We start from the raw sequence: 20,369 nt of genomic DNA on the forward strand, positions 1-20,369 counted from the left end.
GAAGACACAGGACAGAGGTAGAGAGAGGACACAGTACCTAGGCGCTGTTTTAAGCACTTTCACATGAATTAACTCCTTTAATCCTCACAATTCAATAGAGTGGATGTTATCATTGTGAGAAAAAGCACGGTGGTTAAAAGCTCAGACTTGAGCCAGACTGCCTGGTTTCAAATCTTCCCCAGGTATTAGGTAGGTAGGTAGGTACGTTGCCAGGGAGTAAGTCGCAGAGTTTGGAGGAAAACTCAGGCTGACTCTGAGTACACACGTGGATCTAGCGCTAGTACGGTCCGTTCTGGCGTCCAAAATCTTTTGGCTAACGGGCAGGGGTTTGGGGATTACTTCTTCTATCATTCCGAACTTTCCATGATTGACTTTGTCCTTCCCTGGGAGTGGCTGATCTTTGTAAAAGACAAACCTAACAATATTAATTCCCTGGTTATAATGTTTCAATCGTTCTAGAGAAACATTCAGTTTAACAGATCTTTCCATGAGGTACGACAGTATTTTCAAAGGCTGGCAAAATTCGTATTTCTTTCCGTACTTGTTCCATGATTTACTTAGGCAGGACTGAGTCTTTAATTTCAGTATTCTCAACCCCCAGCCAGCACGTCACCTAGCACTTAGTATGCACTCAATGAATGCTTGCTCTAAGTATGAATGAACTAAAGAACCGCGGAACACAGACGCGGAGGGGGGTCAGTCTGGGAGTTCCAAAGTTCGGGAGGGGACACGGGGGCGGGCAGTGGCTGTCACATGACGAGGCGGGGCAAATCCCATGTGCTCCGCGGCGCCGGGCGCGGCTCCGCCCTCTGCGCCGGTCACGTGGGGGCGCCGGCTGCGCCTGCGGAGAAGCGGTGGCCGCCGAGCGGGATCTGTGCGGGGAGCCGGAAATGGTTGTGGACTACGTCTGTGCGGCTGCGTGGGGCTCGGCCGCGCGGACTGAAGGAGACTGAAGGTAAAGCCGCCATGTCCGGGCCCGACCCGGCCCCCCCACCCCCTCCCCCCGCATCCGCCGCCATCCGGGCCGGGACCGGCCACCCTGCGCCGCCGCCCCGGCGCCCTGGCCCGGCGGCCCACGCCCGGGCCCCGGCCCTCCAGGGCCCGATCCCTGGCCCACGTGTGCTCGGCCTGGCCCGGCCTGGCTGCTGGGTGGGGGCGGGGGAGCGCCGGACCGGAATATGCGGTCCCCGCGGGCTGGGAGGGCGCCGGGTTCGCAGGTCGCGAAGTGCCACCTCGGCCCGACCCGAGGAGGCCCCGCGGGCGCAGCACCGCGGCTCCCGGCCCGCCGCCCCCTCCCCCCTTTGCGGCCCGGCCGCCGGGAAGTGACACGTTGTTCTTTGGCACTGGCCGGCGCTGCGCAGGGAGGGCGCAGGGGAGGGAGGCAGCAGCGGCGGGCAGGGAGGAGCCCCCGGCCCCGCCCGCCCTCCGGGCCGACCCTCACTTGCTTGAAACCGGCTCCTCTTCGGCCGCCGCCGGCCTGGCCTTTTACGGCCCGACTCCCGCCCTTCCTGGCCTCCGCTCCCGGGTGGCGGCAGGCCTCGCCTCTGGCCCCGCGCGAGTGCCCCCGCGGCGGGCGTGCCTTGTGTGCCCCTGGGCCAGGCCCCGAACCCGGTGTCCCCGGGTGGGGGGTGGGGACACCACGGCCGAAGCTGCTAGCTCCGTTTGTGATCCGGGAGCCTGGTGCCAGCGAGACCTGGAATTTCCGGTCTGGTTGGTCTTGGGCCCCGCGGAGCCAGGTTGATACCCCTCACCTCCCAACCCCAGGCCCTCGGATGCCCAGAACCTGTAGGCCGCACCGTGGACTTACTCTTAACCGAGGGGGTGAGTGAGGGGGCTGTTTCAGCAGGTCATGGGGGTGGTAGGAGGTGATGCGGGTTTGACAACATGTTGATGGGGACATAAGCTGGATCTTTTCTGCACCTTCACCCTCTTGGCGCCTCCGCGGGGCTCGGTGTGGGACTCAGCCCTTGCTTCAACCCCTCCCCCACTCCATTTGCCTTAAGCTTGGGTCCCTTCCCCTTTCCGAGCTCCACTCTTTCCCAACAGGTGCTGGGGGGACCCTGATGTGGCACCAAATGAAATGAACAAAGCTCCACAGCCCACAGGCCCCCCACCCGCCCCATCCCCTGGACTCCCACAGGTAATTAGGGAGGAGTTAGCAGAGACTGGGGTGGGGGTGGGGGAGACCAGGCAGCTGGGTCAGGAACAGGTTCTAGCCTCTGGATTTCCCACCCCCATCTGTGTCAGGGCAAAGTGCAGCTTCCTGCTGCCAAAGTGAGACAGGGCCCCTGGGCTGTTCCCAGGGGCTGTCATGGGGAGGGGGTATGTGGACTGCTGAGGCTCTTGTCGCAGAGCTGCTCCCTTTACTTCACCAGCTTGGGTTTCTGCCCCACCCGGGTTTCCCCTCTTGCTGAACTCTGGTCTCCCCCCTTCAGCCAGCGTTTCCCCCGGGGCAGACAGCACCGGTGGTGTTCAGTACGCCACAAGCGACACAAATGAACACGCCTTCTCAGCCCCGCCAGGTGAGGGGCCGTGGGGAGGGGAGTAGGGGGCCTGGGTGGGGCCATGGAAAGCTTAGGCCAGTTTGGGTCTAGGATGGAAACTCTGGAGGCCCTGTACCTGCCCCAATTTCCTGACAGTTGCTCTGTGTTCTTTCATGCGGCTCTGTACTTGGCGCTGTGGATTACTTAGGGTGGCTGGCCCCTTGGGGTGTATGTAGTTCGTGGGGGTGGCATTACTAGGGGTCTTGGTACCTTGAGAATTGGGGGCAGTGCTTTGGGCCCTGCTGCCAACTCCTGCTTTCCTATTTCGTCCTTTTCCTGGGAGGTTGCAATTGCTCCTTTCCCCTTCCATTCTTTCTCTTGGGACTGTGGTGAGATAAACATTCCAGCTGGTTCTTGCTTTTCTCTATACCTTAAATTCTTCTGTAAGTGGGGGGATTCTCGTCCTGTTTCCTTCATTTTTTTCCCCTCATCACCTTGGGGATAATTCTCTTCTTTCCTGTCCCCATGTGCTCTCAGGGAGGATTCAGGTCTCTGCAGGTAATACCCCTTTGCTAATCCTGGACCCTCTCCTGGTCTCACCCTTACCCTCCACCCTAGTCAGGGGCTAGACACAGGGACTGGGGCTCTTCAGGGTGGGGACTTGTTTGCCGTCCAGGTCCTCAGTCTGAGGCTGACCGGTGCATGTTAGGGGCTAAATCTTGCACAGCGCGTATCTGGAAACTGGGAGACTTGCATGTTAGGGGTTAGTTCCTCAGTACTTTAGGGTGGAGCAGTGCATGCTGGGGAGTCTGTTGCCCAAAAGGGCATTACTTAGGCATGATGCATCTGGGTATTAGGAAGCCTCTGCATAGGGGTAGCCTGGTGGAGGTGACATGAGTACGCGTGGTGGTGAGGGAGTAAAATATATGCACAGAGTGCAAAGTGTATACTTGAGTTTGGAGAGCGTGTGTGAGTACAAGAGGCCACTTAATCATTTCTTGGTCAAGTGGGTGTTGGAAGTATTGGTCCCCATGCTCCACAGCCCCCAGTACTTCTCTCCAGTCTAGAGACATTGTGGAATGGCCGTTTTGCTGTCCACTTCCTCCCCTTCCCAGTGCCAACTGCCTTCCTCCCTCCTGACAGCACTTCTACCCTAGCCGGGCCCAGCCCCCGAGCAGTGCAGCCTCCCGAGTGCAGAGTGCAGCCCCCGCCCGCCCTGGCCCAGCTGCCCATGTCTACCCTGCTGGATCCCAAGTAATGATGATCCCTTCCCAGATCTCCTACCCAGCCTCCCAGGGGGCCTACTACATCCCTGGACAGGTGAGGCTGGAGGCTTGGGGGCTGGAAGCCACAGAACCTTGTACCCCCAACCCTCGCCTCCCCAACCCTGACCCTCCAGTCCCATCTCTTCTCCAGAGGTGGGACTTCCTTCTGGTCATCGCCTAGAGTTGGCTTGTCCTGTCTTGCCCTACATTCTCTTTGTAGTCTGATATGGTCCTCATAGCTCCCTCAACTCCTTGTCTCCCCTCCTCTCCCTTCCTTCTCCACCAGGGGCGTTCCACGTATGTTGTCCCGACACAGCAGTATCCTGTGCAGCCAGGAGCCCCAAGCTTCTATCCGGGTGCAAGCCCTACTGAGTTTGGGACTTACGGTAAGCACGGGAGGGAGTCAGGTGAGAACAAGTCCCAGGGAGCATCTAAACTCACCTGCTAATTCCTAAGACCCTTCCCACGCTTATCTCTTGGCCTAAAAATGATAGGGTTAGTAGGTAACCCTAGGGATTGGCCTAAATATCTAGCTGGCATGGGGAGGGGAAAAGAGTCTATCATATTACTGAGAGTTGGAGTCCTCCCCACATCAAGGAACATAGGATCAGGCACCAGTTTGAGGGCCTATTATAAACATTCCCTCTGACACTCGTTCCATGGTTGGGGGGAGCCCATGTAACATGGATTTGGGAGGTTTTTGTAGCTGTTTTTCATTTATATTCTAGGAAAGAATTAGTCTGTTCTTTATGGCAGTGGTTTCCAAAATTTTTTGATCATCTATCAGGAAAAATTTTGAGTATGTACCTCTAATACATGTATGTTTTTGTTTGTTTATATATGTATGCATAATTTAAATAAATAGTACACTTATATTACTTGTCAAAAATAAATAAGTAGAGATTAGGGATGAGATTAAAGAATGCATCCCGTTTTGGAGACCATTGCTTTAAGGAATTAACTTTTCCTCATCCTGGGCCTGGTTCGTAATGTTGCTTTTCGTTTCCTTGCCCCTTAGCAGAGGGCTGGAGACTGGAACTGGACTCAGGTTGAGTGGAACAGGGTTGGCAAATCTGGTTTTCTCATTCCCAGCCAAAGACCTGATTCTGTTTCAGGTTAAGTAGTTGTTGCTCCCTCAGAGTATATGTGTACGTGTTGCTGGGGGTGGGGTGCACACACGGTACCTTATGGGGTAGAGGGGCAGACACAGTCCTGGGAGCTGCTGTATGGTGTGGAAGGAGTGCTTGCCTACAAGGTGCGCGTGTGTCAGTGTCAGGAATTCTTGTAAACGCAGTTCAGACTGGTTCCCCAGCTTTGATAGGCACCTAATTCCCTTGGGGAGCAGGGTGGGGCAGAGCAAGGGGCTGGCTGTGGGTGATGAGAGATTCTAGGAGTGGGAGGTGTTCAAGCAGGCATTTGTATATGGTTGGGCCCTGACGCTGCCACCATTCTTCCTTTCTTTGTGCCCCCCCCCCCCAGCTGGCGCCTATTACCCAGCCCAGGGTGTGCAGCAGTTTCCCACTGGCGTGGCCCCCGCTCCAGTTTTGATGAACCAGGCACCCCAGATTGCTCCCAAGAGGGAGCGGAAGACGGTGAGTAGCAGCAAGGGGCTCTAGGACATCTGGAAAGGGAGAATCAAGGTCAGGCGCATTGTGGGTCAGGGAGCAGGAAGTTGAGGATAGAGATCTTCAGCTGAGAGTGGGCAGAGAATGGGGATCTGTGAAGTGCTCAGGTTCTCTGTAAGGTACCAAGATTTCACTGTAGAAGAGGCTCATGGGAAGACTGAAGTGGCAGGTGCAGAAATTCCTGAGAGACCTGGGTTCTGGGGTCCATAAGATGTATGTTTGGTTTTGGGTTTCTAGTGGCTCGCCTCCGAAATGGTGTTTTCTGTGGCCCCACCCCCCCAGTCCTGGAAGCTCTTGAGGCCTCCGCCTCTGCTCAATCCTCAAGCCCTGGGCGTGGTGCCCAGAATAGGGTGCCAGGGCTGGGGAAGCCGCTGAGTCACCCTGGCTCCACCCACTGGATCTGGGCCCTGCCCCCAGAGATCAGGCAGACTAGCCACAAGTGAGCCGAATGGGTGCTTGATGGGGGTCCTGGGCCCCAGGGTGTGCAGCCGCTGACTTGGGGACTGCTGGTGGGACAGGGATGAGGAAGGGAGGGGCATTGTGATGTACAGGGCTGCTCTGTGAGGTCAGGAGCCTCTTAGGGGTGGGGGCCAGGGCAGGGACTACAAGAGCAGCCAGATGGGTTGACAGTAGAATTCATGAGGTTTCTGGCACCCACCCACCTGCTCTCCAGTGGTGGGGTGAGGGGTTGACCTGGAGTCATAGGAGTGGGGCAATGTAGAGAGGTGGGCTCCTCCTGCTTCCCACTCATCCTGTACCTTTCTTTCCCCAGATCCGAATTCGAGATCCAAACCAAGGAGGGAAAGATATCACAGAGGAGATCATGTCTGGGGCACGCACCGCATCCACACCCACCCCTCCCCAGGTACTGTCTGCTCTTTGAGTGATGCCCGGGCTGGATGGCTGTTCTGTCCTGGACTCCCAAGTCCTTTGATTTTTTTCCTTCAACTAAGGGATTTATTTCCCTGCTTTCCTGGATTTCTAGGCAGAGCTAAAGTAGAAATGACTCTAGTAAAGAAGGGTTGTGGGACTCTTCAGGGCAAACTTGGTAACCCTTTGTGTCCTGCAGACGGGAGGCGGTCTGGAGCCTCAAGCTAATGGGGAGACACCCCAGGTTGCTGTCGTTGTCCGGCCAGGTAAGTAAGCAGGTGGGGCAGAGCTTTTATGGGAAAAAGGAGTGTGACAATTTAAAGTGCTGAGCAGGTGGAGTGACTTGATATGGGTGCCAGAGAGGAATGACTTAGGTTTCAGTTAGTGGGATTTTGAGGGTTGGTTGGATCTTGGGTGAGAAAGGAAAAGGGTTAGATGGGAGAAGACTGGGGGAGGGTGTTGGATTGAGAATGCCTTGGCTGGGAGGCGGAGGAACAACAGCGGTGAAGGACTTGCCTTTAATTACTCGTTCTTCCTTCCTGTGCTGCAGATGACCGGTCGCAGGGAGCAATCATTGGGGGCCGGCCGGGGCTACCTGGCCCAGAGCACAGCCCTTCAGAATCCCAGCCTTCATCACCTTCTCCGACCCCATCACCACCCCCAGTCCTGGAACCAGGATCTGAGCCTAATCTCACGGTCCTCTCTATTCCTGGGGACACTATGACAACCGGGATGATACAGATGTCTGTAGAAGAATCAGCCCCCATGCCACGTGAAACTGGGGAGCCATATTGCCTCTCTCCAGAACCCACTCCCCTTGCTGAACCCATACTGGAAGTAGAAGTGACACTTAGCAAACCAATTCCAGAATCTGAGTTCTCTTCCAGTCCTCTCCAGGTGTCTACCACCCTGGCATCTCACAAGGTGGAAATTCTTCCTGAGCCTAATGGCACAGTCCCATCTGAGGATCTGGAACCAGAAGTGGAGTCGAGCCCAGAGCTTGCCCCTCTCCCTCCCCCGACTTGTCCCTCTGAACCCCCCATGCCCATTGCTCCAACTGCCCAACCTGAGGAACTGCTCAACGGAGCCCCCTCGCCACCAGCTGTGGACTTAAGCCCAGTCAGTGAGCCAAAGGAGCAGGCCAAGGAAGTTACAGCATCAGTGACTCCCCCGACCGTCCTCTCTGCTACTCCAGCTGTTGCTCCTCCAGCTACTTCCCCTGCTCAGGAGGAGGAAATGGAGGAAGAGGAGGAAGAGGGAGAAGAGGGAGAAGCAGGAGAAGCAGGAGAAGCTGAGGGTGAGAAAAGAGGAGAGGAACTGCTCCCCCCAGAGAGCAGCCCTGTTCCAGCCCACCAGAATTTGGAGGCAGCAGTGGCCACCCAAGGTAAGGTGTCGGGGGGTGGGGGGGGGCTGGAGGGTGTGGTTCTTCATGGGTGGCCTCCTATTTGTGCCATTGTGTCTGGGTCATAGAAGCCCTGTGATGGAGCCTAAGAGCTGGATTAAGGAATTTTAAGTCTAGAGACCTTAGAACTCTGGATTTACTGTGACGAAAGGAGGAACTATCATAGAGTGGCTGCTGTTTATTTTTCTCAGGGGTTAGGGGTACTCCTTAAGTTATGCTCATTTCTTTTTTTTTTGATCCCCCTAAACAGTGGCAGTATCTGTGCCAAAGAGGAGACGAAAAATTAAGGAGCTCAATAAGAAAGAGGCTGTAGGAGACCTTCTAGATGCCTTCAAGGAGGTAAGGGAGCAGAAGGTAACGGAGGGGAGAGGGTGCAGTTTGGCTGTGGAACAATGGTCATACTGCAACCAAAATGGAATGTTTTGTGGTTACAGGTGAACCCGGGAGTATCAGAGGTGGAAAATCAGCCTCCTGTAGGCAACAATCCCGGCCCAGAGCCTGAGGGCAGCAGTGTGCCCCTGCGGCCTGAGGAAGCAGATGAGACCTGGGACGCAAAGGAAGACAAAATTCACAATGCTGAGAATATCCAGCCTGGGGAACAGAAGTATGAATATAAGTCAGGTATGCTGAAGGAAGGGTTGAGACGGTCTGACTGTTCTTGTCAGGGTCCCAGGAGACAACAGTGGGATTGGTTCATCGTGTCTTCCTTGCAGATCAGTGGAAGCCTCTAAACCTTGAGGAGAAAAAGCGGTATGACCGTGAGTTCCTGCTTGGCTTTCAGTTCATCTTTGCCAGTCTGCAGAAGCCGGAGGGATTGCCCCATATCAGTGACGTGGTGTTGGATAAGGTTGGTAGGCTCGAGGGGGGTAAGTTTGGGCTGGCTGGCTGGGGAGGAGCCCAAGGTCATGAAAGAGTAGTGGCTCTAACCTGTTTCTCATACCTTCCCTGTCCTCTTCGCAGGCCAATAAAACACCACTGCGGCCACTGGATCCCAGTAGACTTCAGGGCATAAATTGTGGCCCAGACTTCACTCCATCCTTTGCCAACCTTGGCCGACCAGCGCTTAGCAACCGTGGGCCCCCAAGGGGTGGGCCAGGTGGGGAGCTGCCCCGAGGGCCGGTGAGTGGGACTGGGTAGAGGGGCAGATGGGCGGGGGAGTGGGCGTGGTGGCTCCCTGTATCTCACTGGGTGCTGGGAAGAAGTCTGCCCTGGATATGTGTGGTGATGGTGTCACAGGTTGTGCTGAGTAGGTTTTTATCTTCTCTTGTCCTCACCCTTGCTTAGCAGGCTGGTCTAGGACCCCGGCGCTCTCAGCAGGGCCCCCGAAAGGAGCCACGCAAAATCATTGCTACAGTGTTAATGACCGAAGATATAAAGCTGAACAAAGCAGAGAAGGCTTGGAAACCCAGCAGCAAGCGGACGGCGGCTGATAAGGACCGAGGGGAAGAGGATGCTGATGGCAGCAAAACCCAGGTACTGGCAAGTCCTGCTTTTGGTCTCCATTCCTTCTCTTCAAGGTCTGCCCTCTGAGCCAGCCTGGCCCTTGTTCAGTCCATCCTCATCACTAGCATCTACCTAAGTCCTCACTACCCTCTGCTGTCCCTCCCAGCAGCCTCTGTGCTTCTGAGAACCTCACTGCATCCTGTGTCTCCTCTGTCCGCTCTCCCCAATAGGACCTGTTCCGCAGGGTGCGCTCCATCCTGAATAAGTTGACACCCCAGATGTTCCAGCAGCTGATGAAGCAGGTGACGCAGCTGGCGATCGACACTGAGGAACGCCTCAAAGGGGTCATTGACCTCATCTTTGAGAAGGCCATTTCAGAGCCCAACTTCTCTGTGGCCTATGCCAACATGTGCCGCTGCCTCATGGCGGTTAGTTTTCATTGTTTTCTAAACCTTGTGGTCTAGCTTCCCACTTCTATTCCCGAGACTCCTTGAGTCCAGCTTCTTGGTTCTCCTCCACCTGTGCTGTTGATGGCAGCCAGGAGGAGGCAGAGCCAGGAGCTCTTCCTGGGTCACGTAGTTAGACTCCTGGAGGGCCTTCCCTGCGCTGAACTCTTCTGAATGCGATGTTCTCTTTGACATACAGCTCAAAGTGCCCACTACAGAAAAGCCAACAGTGACTGTGAACTTCCGAAAACTGTTGTTGAATCGATGTCAGAAGGAGTTTGAAAAAGACAAAGATGATGATGAGGTTTTTGAAAAGAAGCAAAAAGAGATGGATGAAGCTGCTACGGTGAGAGGAAACCCACCAGCTCCACTGCCCGCCCAGATGCTACTCAGCTGGAGAATTGGGGGTGGGGACAAGTTGGGGGAGATAGTGGTGTTTTGGGGGTTTCTTGGCCTTAGGACGTGAGTGCTTGCTGCTAGGCTTAGAAATCCAGATAGAGCAGGAGAGAGTGGTTTTAGCTGAGTGGTTGGGTATCTTTTGATGTGATCCCTGTCCCACGACTGGCAGGCAGAGGAACGGGGACGCCTGAAGGAAGAGCTGGAAGAGGCTCGAGACATAGCCCGGCGGCGCTCTTTAGGGAATATCAAGTTTATTGGGGAGTTGTTCAAGCTGAAGATGTTAACAGAGGCAATAATGCATGACTGTGTGGTTAAACTACTAAAGAACCATGATGAAGAGTCCCTTGAATGCCTTTGCCGTCTGCTCACCACCATTGGAAAAGACCTGGACTTTGAAAAAGCCAAGGTAGGAGTCCTGGAATATGGAAGGAGATGGGCCGAATGGTGTGTAGGGCCTGCTGTCCATTGTTGAGCTCCCTCTTGGGCTGTTGTCACTGAACCACAGTGATGGAGCTGAGGGTCTGAGGAGGGCAGGGCCTATGAGGTGAGGTGTTAGAAGTTCCTGACCTGATTCCTCTGCTTCTCTCCAGCCTCGAATGGATCAGTATTTCAACCAGATGGAAAAAATCATTAAGGAAAAGAAGACTTCATCCCGAATCCGCTTTATGCTGCAGGACGTGCTGGACCTGCGACAGGTATGTGTCCTCTCCTCCCCACCGCTAGTTTACTTCCTCTAACCCTACCTCCCCCAGTTCCCAATGTTGGTTTGTCTGGCCCACTCTGATGTGATTACCTTGTGACTGGCCTCCTGTCCCCACAGAGCAATTGGGTGCCGCGCCGAGGGGACCAGGGTCCCAAGACCATTGACCAGATCCACAAGGAGGCTGAGATGGAAGAGCATCGAGAGCACATAAAAGTGCAGCAGCTAATGGCCAAAGGCAGCGACAAGCGTCGGGGTGGCCCCCCAGGCCCACCCATCAGTGAGTTTGAGGCTAGGATTGAGAAGGGGGCATTGTCAGGGGTGGTGCTTTCCGCTGATGACTTCTTGTTAGTGCCACGTGTCTGGGCCACTGAGACCCCATGATGGAACTGAGGATCTGAGGAAGGGAGGCTGGGGGCAGCTCAAAGGGACCAGGCTGCTAGGACTTACTCATTATTCCAGTATACTCTCCTTTTTATCCTAGGCCGTGGCCTTCCACTTGTGGATGATGGTGGCTGGAACACAGTCCCCATCAGCAAGGGCAGCCGCCCTATTGACACCTCACGACTCACCAAGATCACGAAGGTAGGGGTGTGTGTTTTGGAGGGGTGATGGTGGTGGTGGGAGGGTAAAGAGAGATCAGAGAGGCATTAAGCACGGATTTGGATCTTAGTGCCCTCACCCTCTGAGGCTGGGAAGGCGACAGCTGAATTTTCCCTCTTAGACTAACTGGTTAGGTTGCTAGAGACAGGACTGCCATCTAGGGGGGTATTCGCCTTGGTCTGGACCAGCAGTCAGCAAACTGACACGCACACCAAATCCAGCCCATTCTCTTCTTCTGTACACCCCACAGCTAAGAGTGGTTTTTACATTTTGTAATGATTGAAAAAAAATCAAAAAGTGAATATTATGTGATGTGAAATTATGTAAAATTTAAATTTCAACATCCTCAGTTTTATTGGGACACAACCCCACATTCATTTCCTTTAAGTTGTCTGTGACTGCTCTCGTGCTACAGCAGCAGAGTCTTGAGTAGTTGAAGTAGAATCTTTGACCTGCAAAGCATAAAATATTACTGTCTGGCCCTTTACAGGAAAAGATTGCCTGGGCCCTGGTCTAGGCCATTTGCGGCTGTGTGTCATGATGCTGGCTTTGACCAGATCAGACCCATGACTCTCCATTCCCCTTCCTTCCGCAGCCTGGTTCCATTGATTCTAACAACCAGCTCTTCGCACCTGGAGGGCGATTGAGCTGGGGCAAGGGCAGCAGTGGAGGTTCTGGAGCCAAGCCCTCTGACGCAGGTATGGAGGCCACTGTAAAGAGCTGGGTGGTTGTTAATCAGCTCTCTTGAGGGCAGATCCTTGTCTGTGCTGGAGCCTTGTCTCCTCGTGTCTACGGGAGGCTTTCAGTACAAAGTGGTTAGGTAATACAGCAGGTGTGTACTTGGGTCTGGGGATTAAACTGCTTTAGTTTTGGGACTAAGACCGAGTGTCCTAACCTGGCAAGTAGGAGATAGAATGTAAGAACATAGAGATTTTAATCTGTGTTTTCTGCCTCCCCAGCATCAGAAACTGCTCGTCCAGCTACTAGTACCTTGAATCGTTTCTCAGCCCTTCAACAAGCAGTACCTACAGAAAGCACAGATAACAGACGTGTGGTACAGAGGTGAGGTTTCCTAGGTGTCTTTGTTCTTCACATTGAGAGTACTATGATTGGGTTTTGGTTGTTGCCATAGGAATTCTTCCACCTGTAATGCTCAGAGACCCTGCCTGAGATTGGGGCATATTCCTTATGCCAAGAACAAGGCTCAACAGTTGCTCAGCATGTTGGATAGTTAAGCGAGAGAGTGCCAGGGCAGTATTGGTGAGAGACGATGTGCCTCTTTCTTCCAGGAGTAGCTTGAGCCGGGAACGAGGCGAGAAAGCTGGGGATCGGGGAGACCGCCTAGAACGGAGTGAACGGGGAGGTGACCGTGGAGACCGGCTTGATCGTGCACGGACACCTGCCACCAAGCGGAGCTTCAGCAAGGAAGTGGAGGAGCGGAGTAGAGAGAGGCCCTCCCAGCCTGAGGGACTACGCAAGGCAGCTAGCCTCACGGAGGATCGGGACCGCGGGCGGGATGCTGGTAAGGGGCTGGGAGAGGAAGGGAAGGTCAGCGTGTGGGCTGGTTTGGGACCATCCAGTCCCCAGACAGTCTTCAAAGCTCCAGACCCTCTTTGCTAGGAAAACTGGAACTGGACAGTCTCTGATCTGTTTTTCTGCCTTCAGTGAAGCGAGAAGCCACGCTACCCCCAGTGAGCCCCCCGAAGGCCGCACTCTCTGAGGAGGAGCTGGAGAAGAAATCCAAGGCCATAATTGAGGAGTACCTCCATCTCAATGACATGAAGGTAGCCAGTGGGAAGGGTCTGTGTGGTGGCAGAGGGGACAGGGAGTGGAGGGGCAGGGAGTGGAGGGCCGGGGCCAGACAGTAACTGCTCTCTCTGTCCTGTACCCTGTGCCCCCTGCAGGAGGCAGTGCAGTGTGTGCAGGAGCTGGCCTCACCCTCCCTGCTCTTCATCTTTGTGCGGCATGGCATCGAGTCCACACTGGAGCGTAGCGCCATTGCTCGTGAGCATATGGGGCGGCTGTTGCACCAGCTGCTCTGTGCCGGGCACCTCTCCACTGCTCAGTACTACCAAGGGTATGACTGACTTCTGTGGGCCTCCCGCTTTTATATACGCACAAGTTTCCCTGCTTTGTAGGATCCGTGTAACCTTGGATAAGAGTGTAGGCTCCTCAGCCATCCTGGTCAACATTTCTTTTGGCAGGGATAGGGGTGAACCATCTAAGAACAAGAAGGTGGCCTTAGCTTGAGATAACTGCCTCGTGTTTAGGAAATGCTCCGCAGTTGTTCCTTTAGCCATGCCTTGTTGCCCCAGAAGGAGGGTGGGGGCGCAGCTTGTCTCATCTAGAATGCCCTCACTTTGAATTGTCTTTGCAGGCTGTATGAAATCCTAGAATTGGCTGAAGACATGGAAATTGACATCCCCCACGTGTGGCTCTACTTAGCAGAACTGGTGACGCCCGTTCTGCAGGAAGGTGGGGTGCCCATGGGGGAGCTGTTCAGGTAAGCCCCCTTTGGTGGAATTGAAGACGGGAAGAAAGGCCTGGGAGGGGAGGGGGGTGTGGCAGGTTAGATGCCTGGGTTTAGGGAGGGATAGGGTAGTGCTGAGAAGGCTTTGGAAGCTATCAACGCTGGATTTTCCTCTTGTAGGGAGATTACAAAACCTCTGAGACCCTTGGGCAAAGCTGCTTCCCTATTGCTGGAGATCCTAGGGCTCCTATGCAAAAGCATGGTGAGTGAGAGCCTTTTGGGGGTGACGTGTTCGGGACTTCTCTTCCACCATGTGGTTTTTTAGCTGCTTGAAGTAACCCTGAAGAGCCTCATGGTCCTTTGGTGGGATGGGGTTAACGGTGCTGGTAGTGCTGGCTTGGTACCTGGGAGAGGAAATGTTGGGGCTGGCACTCTCCCTCGGACCAGTTCCTGTTTAGAGTTCTGGAGGAGATGCTGGGAGAGGCCAAGGGTGGAGAAGAATGGGAATCTAAGACCCTAGGCCCTTGATTGATTGATTGATTGATTCATTGATTGATCCAGTGCTTTTTAAACATTTACCACATGTTTAGGCACTGGGAATACAGCAGTGAATAAAACACAGTTAGGAAATCAGTTGGGAAAGAAAAAAGTAAGAAATACACAGATTTGGGGCCGGCCCGGCCCGGTGGCACAGTGGTTAAGTGTGCACGTTCCACTTCGGCGGCCCGGGGTTCGCTGGTTTGGATCCTGGGTGCGGACATGGCACCACCATGGCATTGGCAAGCCATGCTGTGGCGGGCGTCCCACATATAAAGTAGAGGAAGATGGGCATGGATGTTAGCTCAGGGCCAGTCTTCCTCAGCAAAAAGAGGAGGATTGGCAGGAGATGTTAGCTCAGGGCTAATCTTCCTCAAAAAAAGAAAAAAAGAAATACACAGCTTAATAAAAACAACAGTGTAAAGTAAAGCGTGAAATAAAATAGTTGAAATGGAGTGTCTTCAGTACTGTGAGATTGCAAAGGAGTGTCTCTTTGGTAATGTTCATGGCAGAAAGCTTTCCTGGAAGCTGCTTTGTGAACGTTGGAATGTTAATTGATGATTTGCAAGTGTAAAGTCAGATGGAAAAGGCAAATTGGGTGTGGTACTCAGTGGTAGTGAGAAGTTGCGAAGTTCTCATTCAAAAGAGTTCAGCTCTCTGGAACCTAGAGGAAGGAGACTGAATTGAAAGGAATTGTTCTTTCAGCATCATATTAATCCTTTTAGGTAGAAATATGTACCAGGATAATGTCTTTTTAAAAGAAAAAGAAAAAGCATGTTGAACTTACTTATGTATGTCATTGAATCTAAGGTGCCGTAGCTTGCAAGACATATTCTTTATGCATTACTAAGAAAAGACGTGGTCATATTTCTTAAATGCAATACATCAATCGTGAGACAACTCAATTTTAGTAGTGTTAAAATGGGCATCTTTAAAATCCATGAAGTACAATAATCTTGTTAAGGGTTGAGGTCATCATTCTGAATGTGTTATTGTTAAAGAGTGATGCCTTTAGAATCTCTTGCCCCATACACAAAACAGGCTAAGACTGCTGTTGATTTGAGGGTTTCTGATTTGGGTTGGGGTCGGGGGGGTATATCTGCTTCTAAAATTTTCTGGACCTGGGAACCAAAAATACATACTTGTTAGAAGTTGTTCTCTCCCATAAGCATTTGTTGCTTGAAATAATGAAAAACTAAGGTATTTTAGAAAAGGAAATGTAGATGAGTGTGGAAGGCTAGGATGAGATGTTTGGATCCAATTGTTTACTCTGGTGGATGAGTTCTTGTATCTTTGGGTAATTATTTGACTGATGTCTCTGCCTGGTACCAGGCTGTAGGCATGGAGGGACTGTGGTACCTCTTACCTCTGTAGCATCCTGAGCCCTAACGGGCACCTAGTGGGCTCACAGTAAATATTTGTGGGATGACATTTGTGAAGCTGTTAGATTCTTGGAGAGAGAGAGAGAGGGTTGCTGACTTGGTTTTATGCTTTCCAGGGTCCCAAAAAGGTGGGGACGCTGTGGCGAGAGGCTGGACTCAGCTGGAAGGAATTTCTGCCTGAAGGCCAGGACGTCAGTGCATTTGTGGCTGAACAGGTTTGCGGCTAGAGTTAGGTTAATTCTAGCATTTGGGGCTGGCCACTTCTCCCCCTTTCCTCATCTCATTCACATGGGGTACTGACTTCCTCACGCTGGGCCTTTTCTCTTGCAGAAGGTGGAGTATACCCTGGGCGAGGAGTCAGAAGCTCCCAGTCAGAGGCTGTTCTCCTCCGAGGAGCTGAGCAGGCAGCTGGAGAAGCTGCTGAAGGAGGGCAGCAGTAACCAGCGGGTGTTTGACTGGATAGAGGTATGCTCTTCCTGGATGTTGGGAAAGAGGGATAAAGGAGAGGTAGTTCTTGGTCTAGGGGTGGGGGCAGCAAGAATGGAGACTTCAGGGCACAATTCAGAACTAAGGTCCATTTTCTTCTCTTTTCTCCTGCACAGGCCAACTTGAGTGAGCAGCAGATAGCATCCAACACATTAGTTCGAGCCCTCATGACAACTGTCTGCTATTCCGCAATTATCTGTAAGAGGGGCTGGGGAGATGGCAGGGCAAGGGTGGGCCCAACAGACAAATGGAGGGAGGGGGGTTTGGGTCTCTGCCTCCTGGTCTGAACCAGGCTGACGGTGCATTAGTCCACTTACCCGTTTCTTCCTCCCTGTAGTTGAGACTTCTCTCCGAGTGGATGTGGCAGTGCTGAAAGCGCGAGCGAAACTGCTACAGAAATACCTGTGTGATGAGCAGAAGGAGCTGCAGGCGCTCTATGCCCTCCAGGCCCTTGTAGTGACCTTAGAACAGCCTGCCAGTAAGAGCCAGGCTGCGGGGCGTGGGGGGGTGGAGGAACCACCAGAGAGCAGGGTGCAATCACCGGAAAGGTCTCAGCTGGAGAGAGGTGGCTGGTCATTGGAGAGCAAAATGCCCAATTGGTTGATTCCTTCCCCTACAACTTTTGTTTCTTTGCCTACAATTGGAAGGAATTAGACTCAGCCTTGAAGGTTAATTGACTACCTGTTTTGGGCCTAGTCCACTGTTAGATGTCTGGAGTGCAGAGGTGATAAATGATGACATTTTCTAAGTATCATGTGCTCCCTCTGCCTGGCATGGGGCTGAGATGCTTCTCTTTCCTTGCCTCATTTAATCCTTGTAACTGTTGTTTAGGGTAGACAGTGTTATCCCCTTTGCCATATTGGGCAACTGAGGCTTAGGTTAACATGCCTGAGGTTATGCATTCAGTAAATAGGTTTGTACAGGGCACTGGGATATTACCAATGAATAACTCAAGCACAGTTCCCGTGTGGGCATGGAGTTGGTACTAGAGTGATGAGTGTTGGAAGCTGGGTCCTGCAGGGTGCTCTCTAGGGGAGTACACCTAGTCAAGGGATAAGGAGTGGGAATTAGCTAAATGATAAATGGGAGCACTTGAAACCAAGGACCTATGTGTAAAGGAAGGCTCTGTGGTAGAGAGAACTTGACACAAGGTAAAAGGACTGTTGGAGGAAGGCCAGTGTGGGAGAGCACAGCAGCCAGTTGTATGTGAAGCAGGATGGGGCTGGAGTGATGGACATGGACCAGGTCTTGGAGGGCTGTGAAAGTCATGGAAGGAGTTGTGAGCTTTAGCCTAAGGCCAGGAAAAGGCCTTTATGGGATTTTAAGCAAGGAATAAAAAACAAATCGATTTTAGTTTTAGATCATCCTGGCCATTAGTGGGAAGAGTGGTTTGGAATGAAGTGAGTGTTGAATGCAGCAGGATCAGCAGATCAGGAGCCTGTTGGTAGTGGCTCAGCCTTGCTAGTGGCATTGGAGATAGGAGAGGAGTGGGTAGATTTAAGACATACACTGGCCGAGGAGTGGGTAGTGAGAGATCAGATGTCCTGTATGACTGTCAGGATGGTTTTAGCAGGTCGGGGAACGGTGTGGTACCATTCACTAGCAAGTAGGGAACTCTGGATCAAGTTAAGTTTGGTCATAATTGAGTTTGTGGTCCATAGGTAGGGGTGATCAGAGATGTCAGGTAGACCGCTGGGTATCTGAATTCATCTAGAGAGGGAGAGGTCAGGGCTGGAGGCTGATCTGCGAGTTGCTGGCACAGGCTAACAGATGTGCAAGTCACAAGGATGTGGGATTGCCCAAGGGAGAGTGATGAGGTCCTGGGATAGAACCTTGAGGGGGCGGAGGACCTATACATAGGGACTAAAGGAGGACAGGGCCCTATGAACAAAGGCTGGAGTAATTTTAGGAGAGGGAAGATGCCAAGAATGCTAGATGTTGCTTGAGATTTCTACAGGAGCAGACCTCAAAATTGAGGGCCTCTGGAGTTGAAAAACATGGAGCTCCTGCTGGCAGATAGAGTATTTGCTGGAGCAGTGGACAGAATCCAGATTGGAAAGGACTGAGTAATACTTGACTGAGAAAAGAAGAAAGGAAAACAGCAAGTGTAGATAAAATATTTGAATTCAGTTAATCTCTTGTCAAAAGTTTTTGTTCAGCTGTAAGAGAGTGGTTGTAAAGGAGGCCGTTTGTGTTTAGGTGGGAGAAACTTGGGCTTGAAAATACAGGGCGGAGTGGATAACTGATTGTATAGGGTCCCCAGGGTGGGTATGCATGGGATTTGGAGCACAAGTTTGGGATAAATGATCTGTTGCCTTTGCTGTAGGATGCGGGTGGGAGGCTGTCCATGGGCAGTTGTGGATTTGAGGGTGTGCACACCCTAAGGAACATTTTGGCTTACAGCTCCTCACAGATGGCTCAGTTAACATTTCACCCAAACCTGGGCTCTAGATCTTATGCTTTCTCCTTTTCTCTATTCACTACTCTGCCTCCCTTTGCTTTTAAGAATGTAAAGTTGGCTTTGGAAACACTGGCAGTGCACTGTGGGGATTGGGCTAGGTTGTGTTCAGGGACTATGGGACAAATGCTTCAGCAGGCCGATAGTAGCCAGGGGTGAGGAAGGAAGGGTCAGAGCAGGGCATGCTTGAGTTGAACCTAAAAGAATTCACTAGGAAAGTGCCAAGAGAGAGGATGTTTCTGGCAAAGGATATAGCACACGTAAAAATGTCAAGGCCAGAGAGGGGGTTCATATGTGTGGAAAGTAAGAGGAAATTGTGATCAAGAGTTTGTCAGGATCTGTAATGAGGGCCAGTGAATGTTCCAAGTTATACCCTTGACTTTTTTGAATGATACATCTGGGACTTGTATGATTCCCCAGATTCAGGAGCACCAATCTTGCATATAGTTTTCCCCATTAAATATATCATGAGTGGAGAAGTTTGAAGCTGCTGAGGTGAGGCTGGGCAAGTTTGTAAGGTTTGGCCAAGTGACTCATTCCTACACGTGTCTCTTAGATCACAAGATTAGTGTCCTGTCAGAGACCTGGTCACTCTGGAATGGTCAGACACACAAATATCAGGATGATGGGTCAGGACCTTGTTTTTAAGTGGAGCTTGGGAGGGATCCCTGGGTGGGATGGGGTGGCTGTAGGCAGCACGCCTCTAACTGCTGTCTTGCCTGCTTGCAGACCTGCTTCGGATGTTCTTTGATGCGCTGTACGATGAGGACGTGGTGAAGGAGGACGCTTTCTACAGCTGGGAGAGTAGCAAGGACCCCGCTGAGCAGCAGGGCAAGGGCGTGGCCCTTAAATCTGTCACAGCCTTCTTCAAGTGGCTTCGTGAGGCAGAGGAGGAGGAGTCAGACCACAACTGAGGGCGGGTGGGGCCGGGGACTTGGAGCCCCATGGACACTTGGATGGCCCAGCCAGCCGCCTGGACTGCAGGGGGGGTGGCAGCAGTGGCGGCAGCAGTGGGTGCCTGTAGTGCGACGTGTCTGAGCTAATAAAGTGGCTGAAGAGGCAGGATGGCTTGGGGCTGCCTGGGGCCCCCCCTCCAGGATGCTGCCAGGTGTCCCTCTCCTCCCCCCCCCTCGGGGCACAGAGATATATTATATATAAAGTCTTGAAATTTGGTGTGTCTTGGGGGGGGCACCACCGCCTGCCCCTGGGGTCTTTTTTTATTTTCTGAAAATCACTCTTGGGACTGCCGTCCTCGCTGCTGGGGGCATATGCCCCAGCCCCTGCACCACCCCTGCTGCTGCCTGGGCAGGGGGAAGGGGGGGCACGGTGCCTGTAATTATTAAACATGAATTCAATTAAGCTCACTGCCTCTCTGCTTTATGGCTTGCTCCCTCTGGAGAAGGGGTATGGATAGGTGGGCAGCCTCCTTTCCAGAGCTGGCACTGTAGCACTGTTCCCTGTAACCTGGCACCCCTCTTGCCTCTTCCCCTGTCCATGATTGTGGGGGCTGGGGAGTCGCTTTCCTGGAGTATTGGGCCCTCAAAGTGGACATGGTGGGGTGCCCTGTTGGATAGGAGGGGAGAAGGGTGACAAGTAGCTGTGGGGTACTGGACCAGCACTTCCTGGTGGCTTTACTACCAGAATGTGATCCAAACCCCTGTGTATGGAGAGGGCCCTGGGTTTCAGGCTGTTGATGGCCAGAGAAGCCCTTTATGACTTCAAGTCTCATCTGTAAAATGAGGAGGCTGGATGGAAGGTCTTCTGTCCCCATGCAGTATTATTGGCAGCCCGGGCCCAGTG

At 52.8% G+C, this 20,369-nt stretch overlaps 1 protein-coding gene and 3 non-coding genes across 37 annotated transcripts; all 4 read left to right on the forward strand.

Moving 5' to 3' along the window:
• The first annotated feature begins 707 nt into the window (after window positions 1-707).
• EIF4G1 (eukaryotic translation initiation factor 4 gamma 1) lies at window positions 708-19,928 on the forward strand. Of its 34 annotated transcripts, none has more exons than XM_070583337.1 (35): window positions 805-955; window positions 1,765-1,821; window positions 2,047-2,140; window positions 2,436-2,522; window positions 3,021-3,041; window positions 3,627-3,803; window positions 4,035-4,134; window positions 4,477-4,547; window positions 5,228-5,340; window positions 6,146-6,238; window positions 6,443-6,509; window positions 6,794-7,627; window positions 7,896-7,984; window positions 8,080-8,266; window positions 8,359-8,492; window positions 8,606-8,764; window positions 8,930-9,118; window positions 9,319-9,516; window positions 9,734-9,880; window positions 10,103-10,339; window positions 10,524-10,628; window positions 10,754-10,913; window positions 11,118-11,218; window positions 11,832-11,934; window positions 12,196-12,298; window positions 12,526-12,758; window positions 12,902-13,020; window positions 13,141-13,313; window positions 13,614-13,739; window positions 13,887-13,968; window positions 15,742-15,840; window positions 15,956-16,090; window positions 16,228-16,309; window positions 16,449-16,589; window positions 19,299-19,928. In XM_070583337.1, exons 9-35 carry the CDS (start codon window positions 5,296-5,298, stop codon window positions 19,481-19,483), a joined length of 4,326 nt encoding a protein of 1,441 aa, XP_070439438.1. In that variant the 5' UTR covers window positions 805-955; window positions 1,765-1,821; window positions 2,047-2,140; window positions 2,436-2,522; window positions 3,021-3,041; window positions 3,627-3,803; window positions 4,035-4,134; window positions 4,477-4,547; window positions 5,228-5,295; the 3' UTR covers window positions 19,484-19,928. The 34 variants fall into 34 exon arrangements, with proteins under 34 accessions (XP_070439423.1, XP_070439448.1, XP_070439424.1 ...); XM_070583346.1 differs by having other exon boundaries at window positions 8,933-9,118; XM_070583316.1 differs by lacking the exon at window positions 4,477-4,547 and having other exon boundaries at window positions 790-955.
• Window positions 7,669-7,747, forward strand: LOC139077147 (small nucleolar RNA SNORD66). Its single transcript, XR_011529489.1, has one exon. It is a non-coding gene; the product is annotated as a small nucleolar RNA SNORD66 (small nucleolar RNA).
• On the forward strand, window positions 10,394-10,462 carry LOC139077148 (small nucleolar RNA SNORD66). Its single transcript, XR_011529490.1, has one exon. It is a non-coding gene; the product is annotated as a small nucleolar RNA SNORD66 (small nucleolar RNA).
• Window positions 10,963-11,038, forward strand: LOC139077146 (small nucleolar RNA SNORD66). Its single transcript, XR_011529488.1, has one exon. It is a non-coding gene; the product is annotated as a small nucleolar RNA SNORD66 (small nucleolar RNA).
• Window positions 19,929-20,369: the final 441 nt, after the last annotated feature.

The sequence above is a fragment of the Equus przewalskii genome, chromosome 18, assembly GCF_037783145.1.
Source record: "Equus przewalskii isolate Varuska chromosome 18, EquPr2, whole genome shotgun sequence".
Classification (NCBI taxonomy): domain Eukaryota; kingdom Metazoa; phylum Chordata; class Mammalia; order Perissodactyla; family Equidae; genus Equus; species Equus przewalskii.

Bases quoted from the DNA above. Each gene is read 5' to 3' on its own strand.
- EIF4G1 (XM_070583316.1), top strand. From the start codon at position 2,081: ATGAACAAAGCTCCACAGCCCACAGGCCCCCCACCCGCCCCATCCCCT. The intron at 4,135-5,227 runs GTAAGCACGGGA...CCCCCCCCCCAG, and splicing joins TACTGAGTTTGGGACTTACG to CTGGCGCCTATTACCCAGCC. The intron at 7,628-7,895 runs GTAAGGTGTCGG...CCCCCTAAACAG, and splicing joins GGCAGCAGTGGCCACCCAAG to TGGCAGTATCTGTGCCAAAG.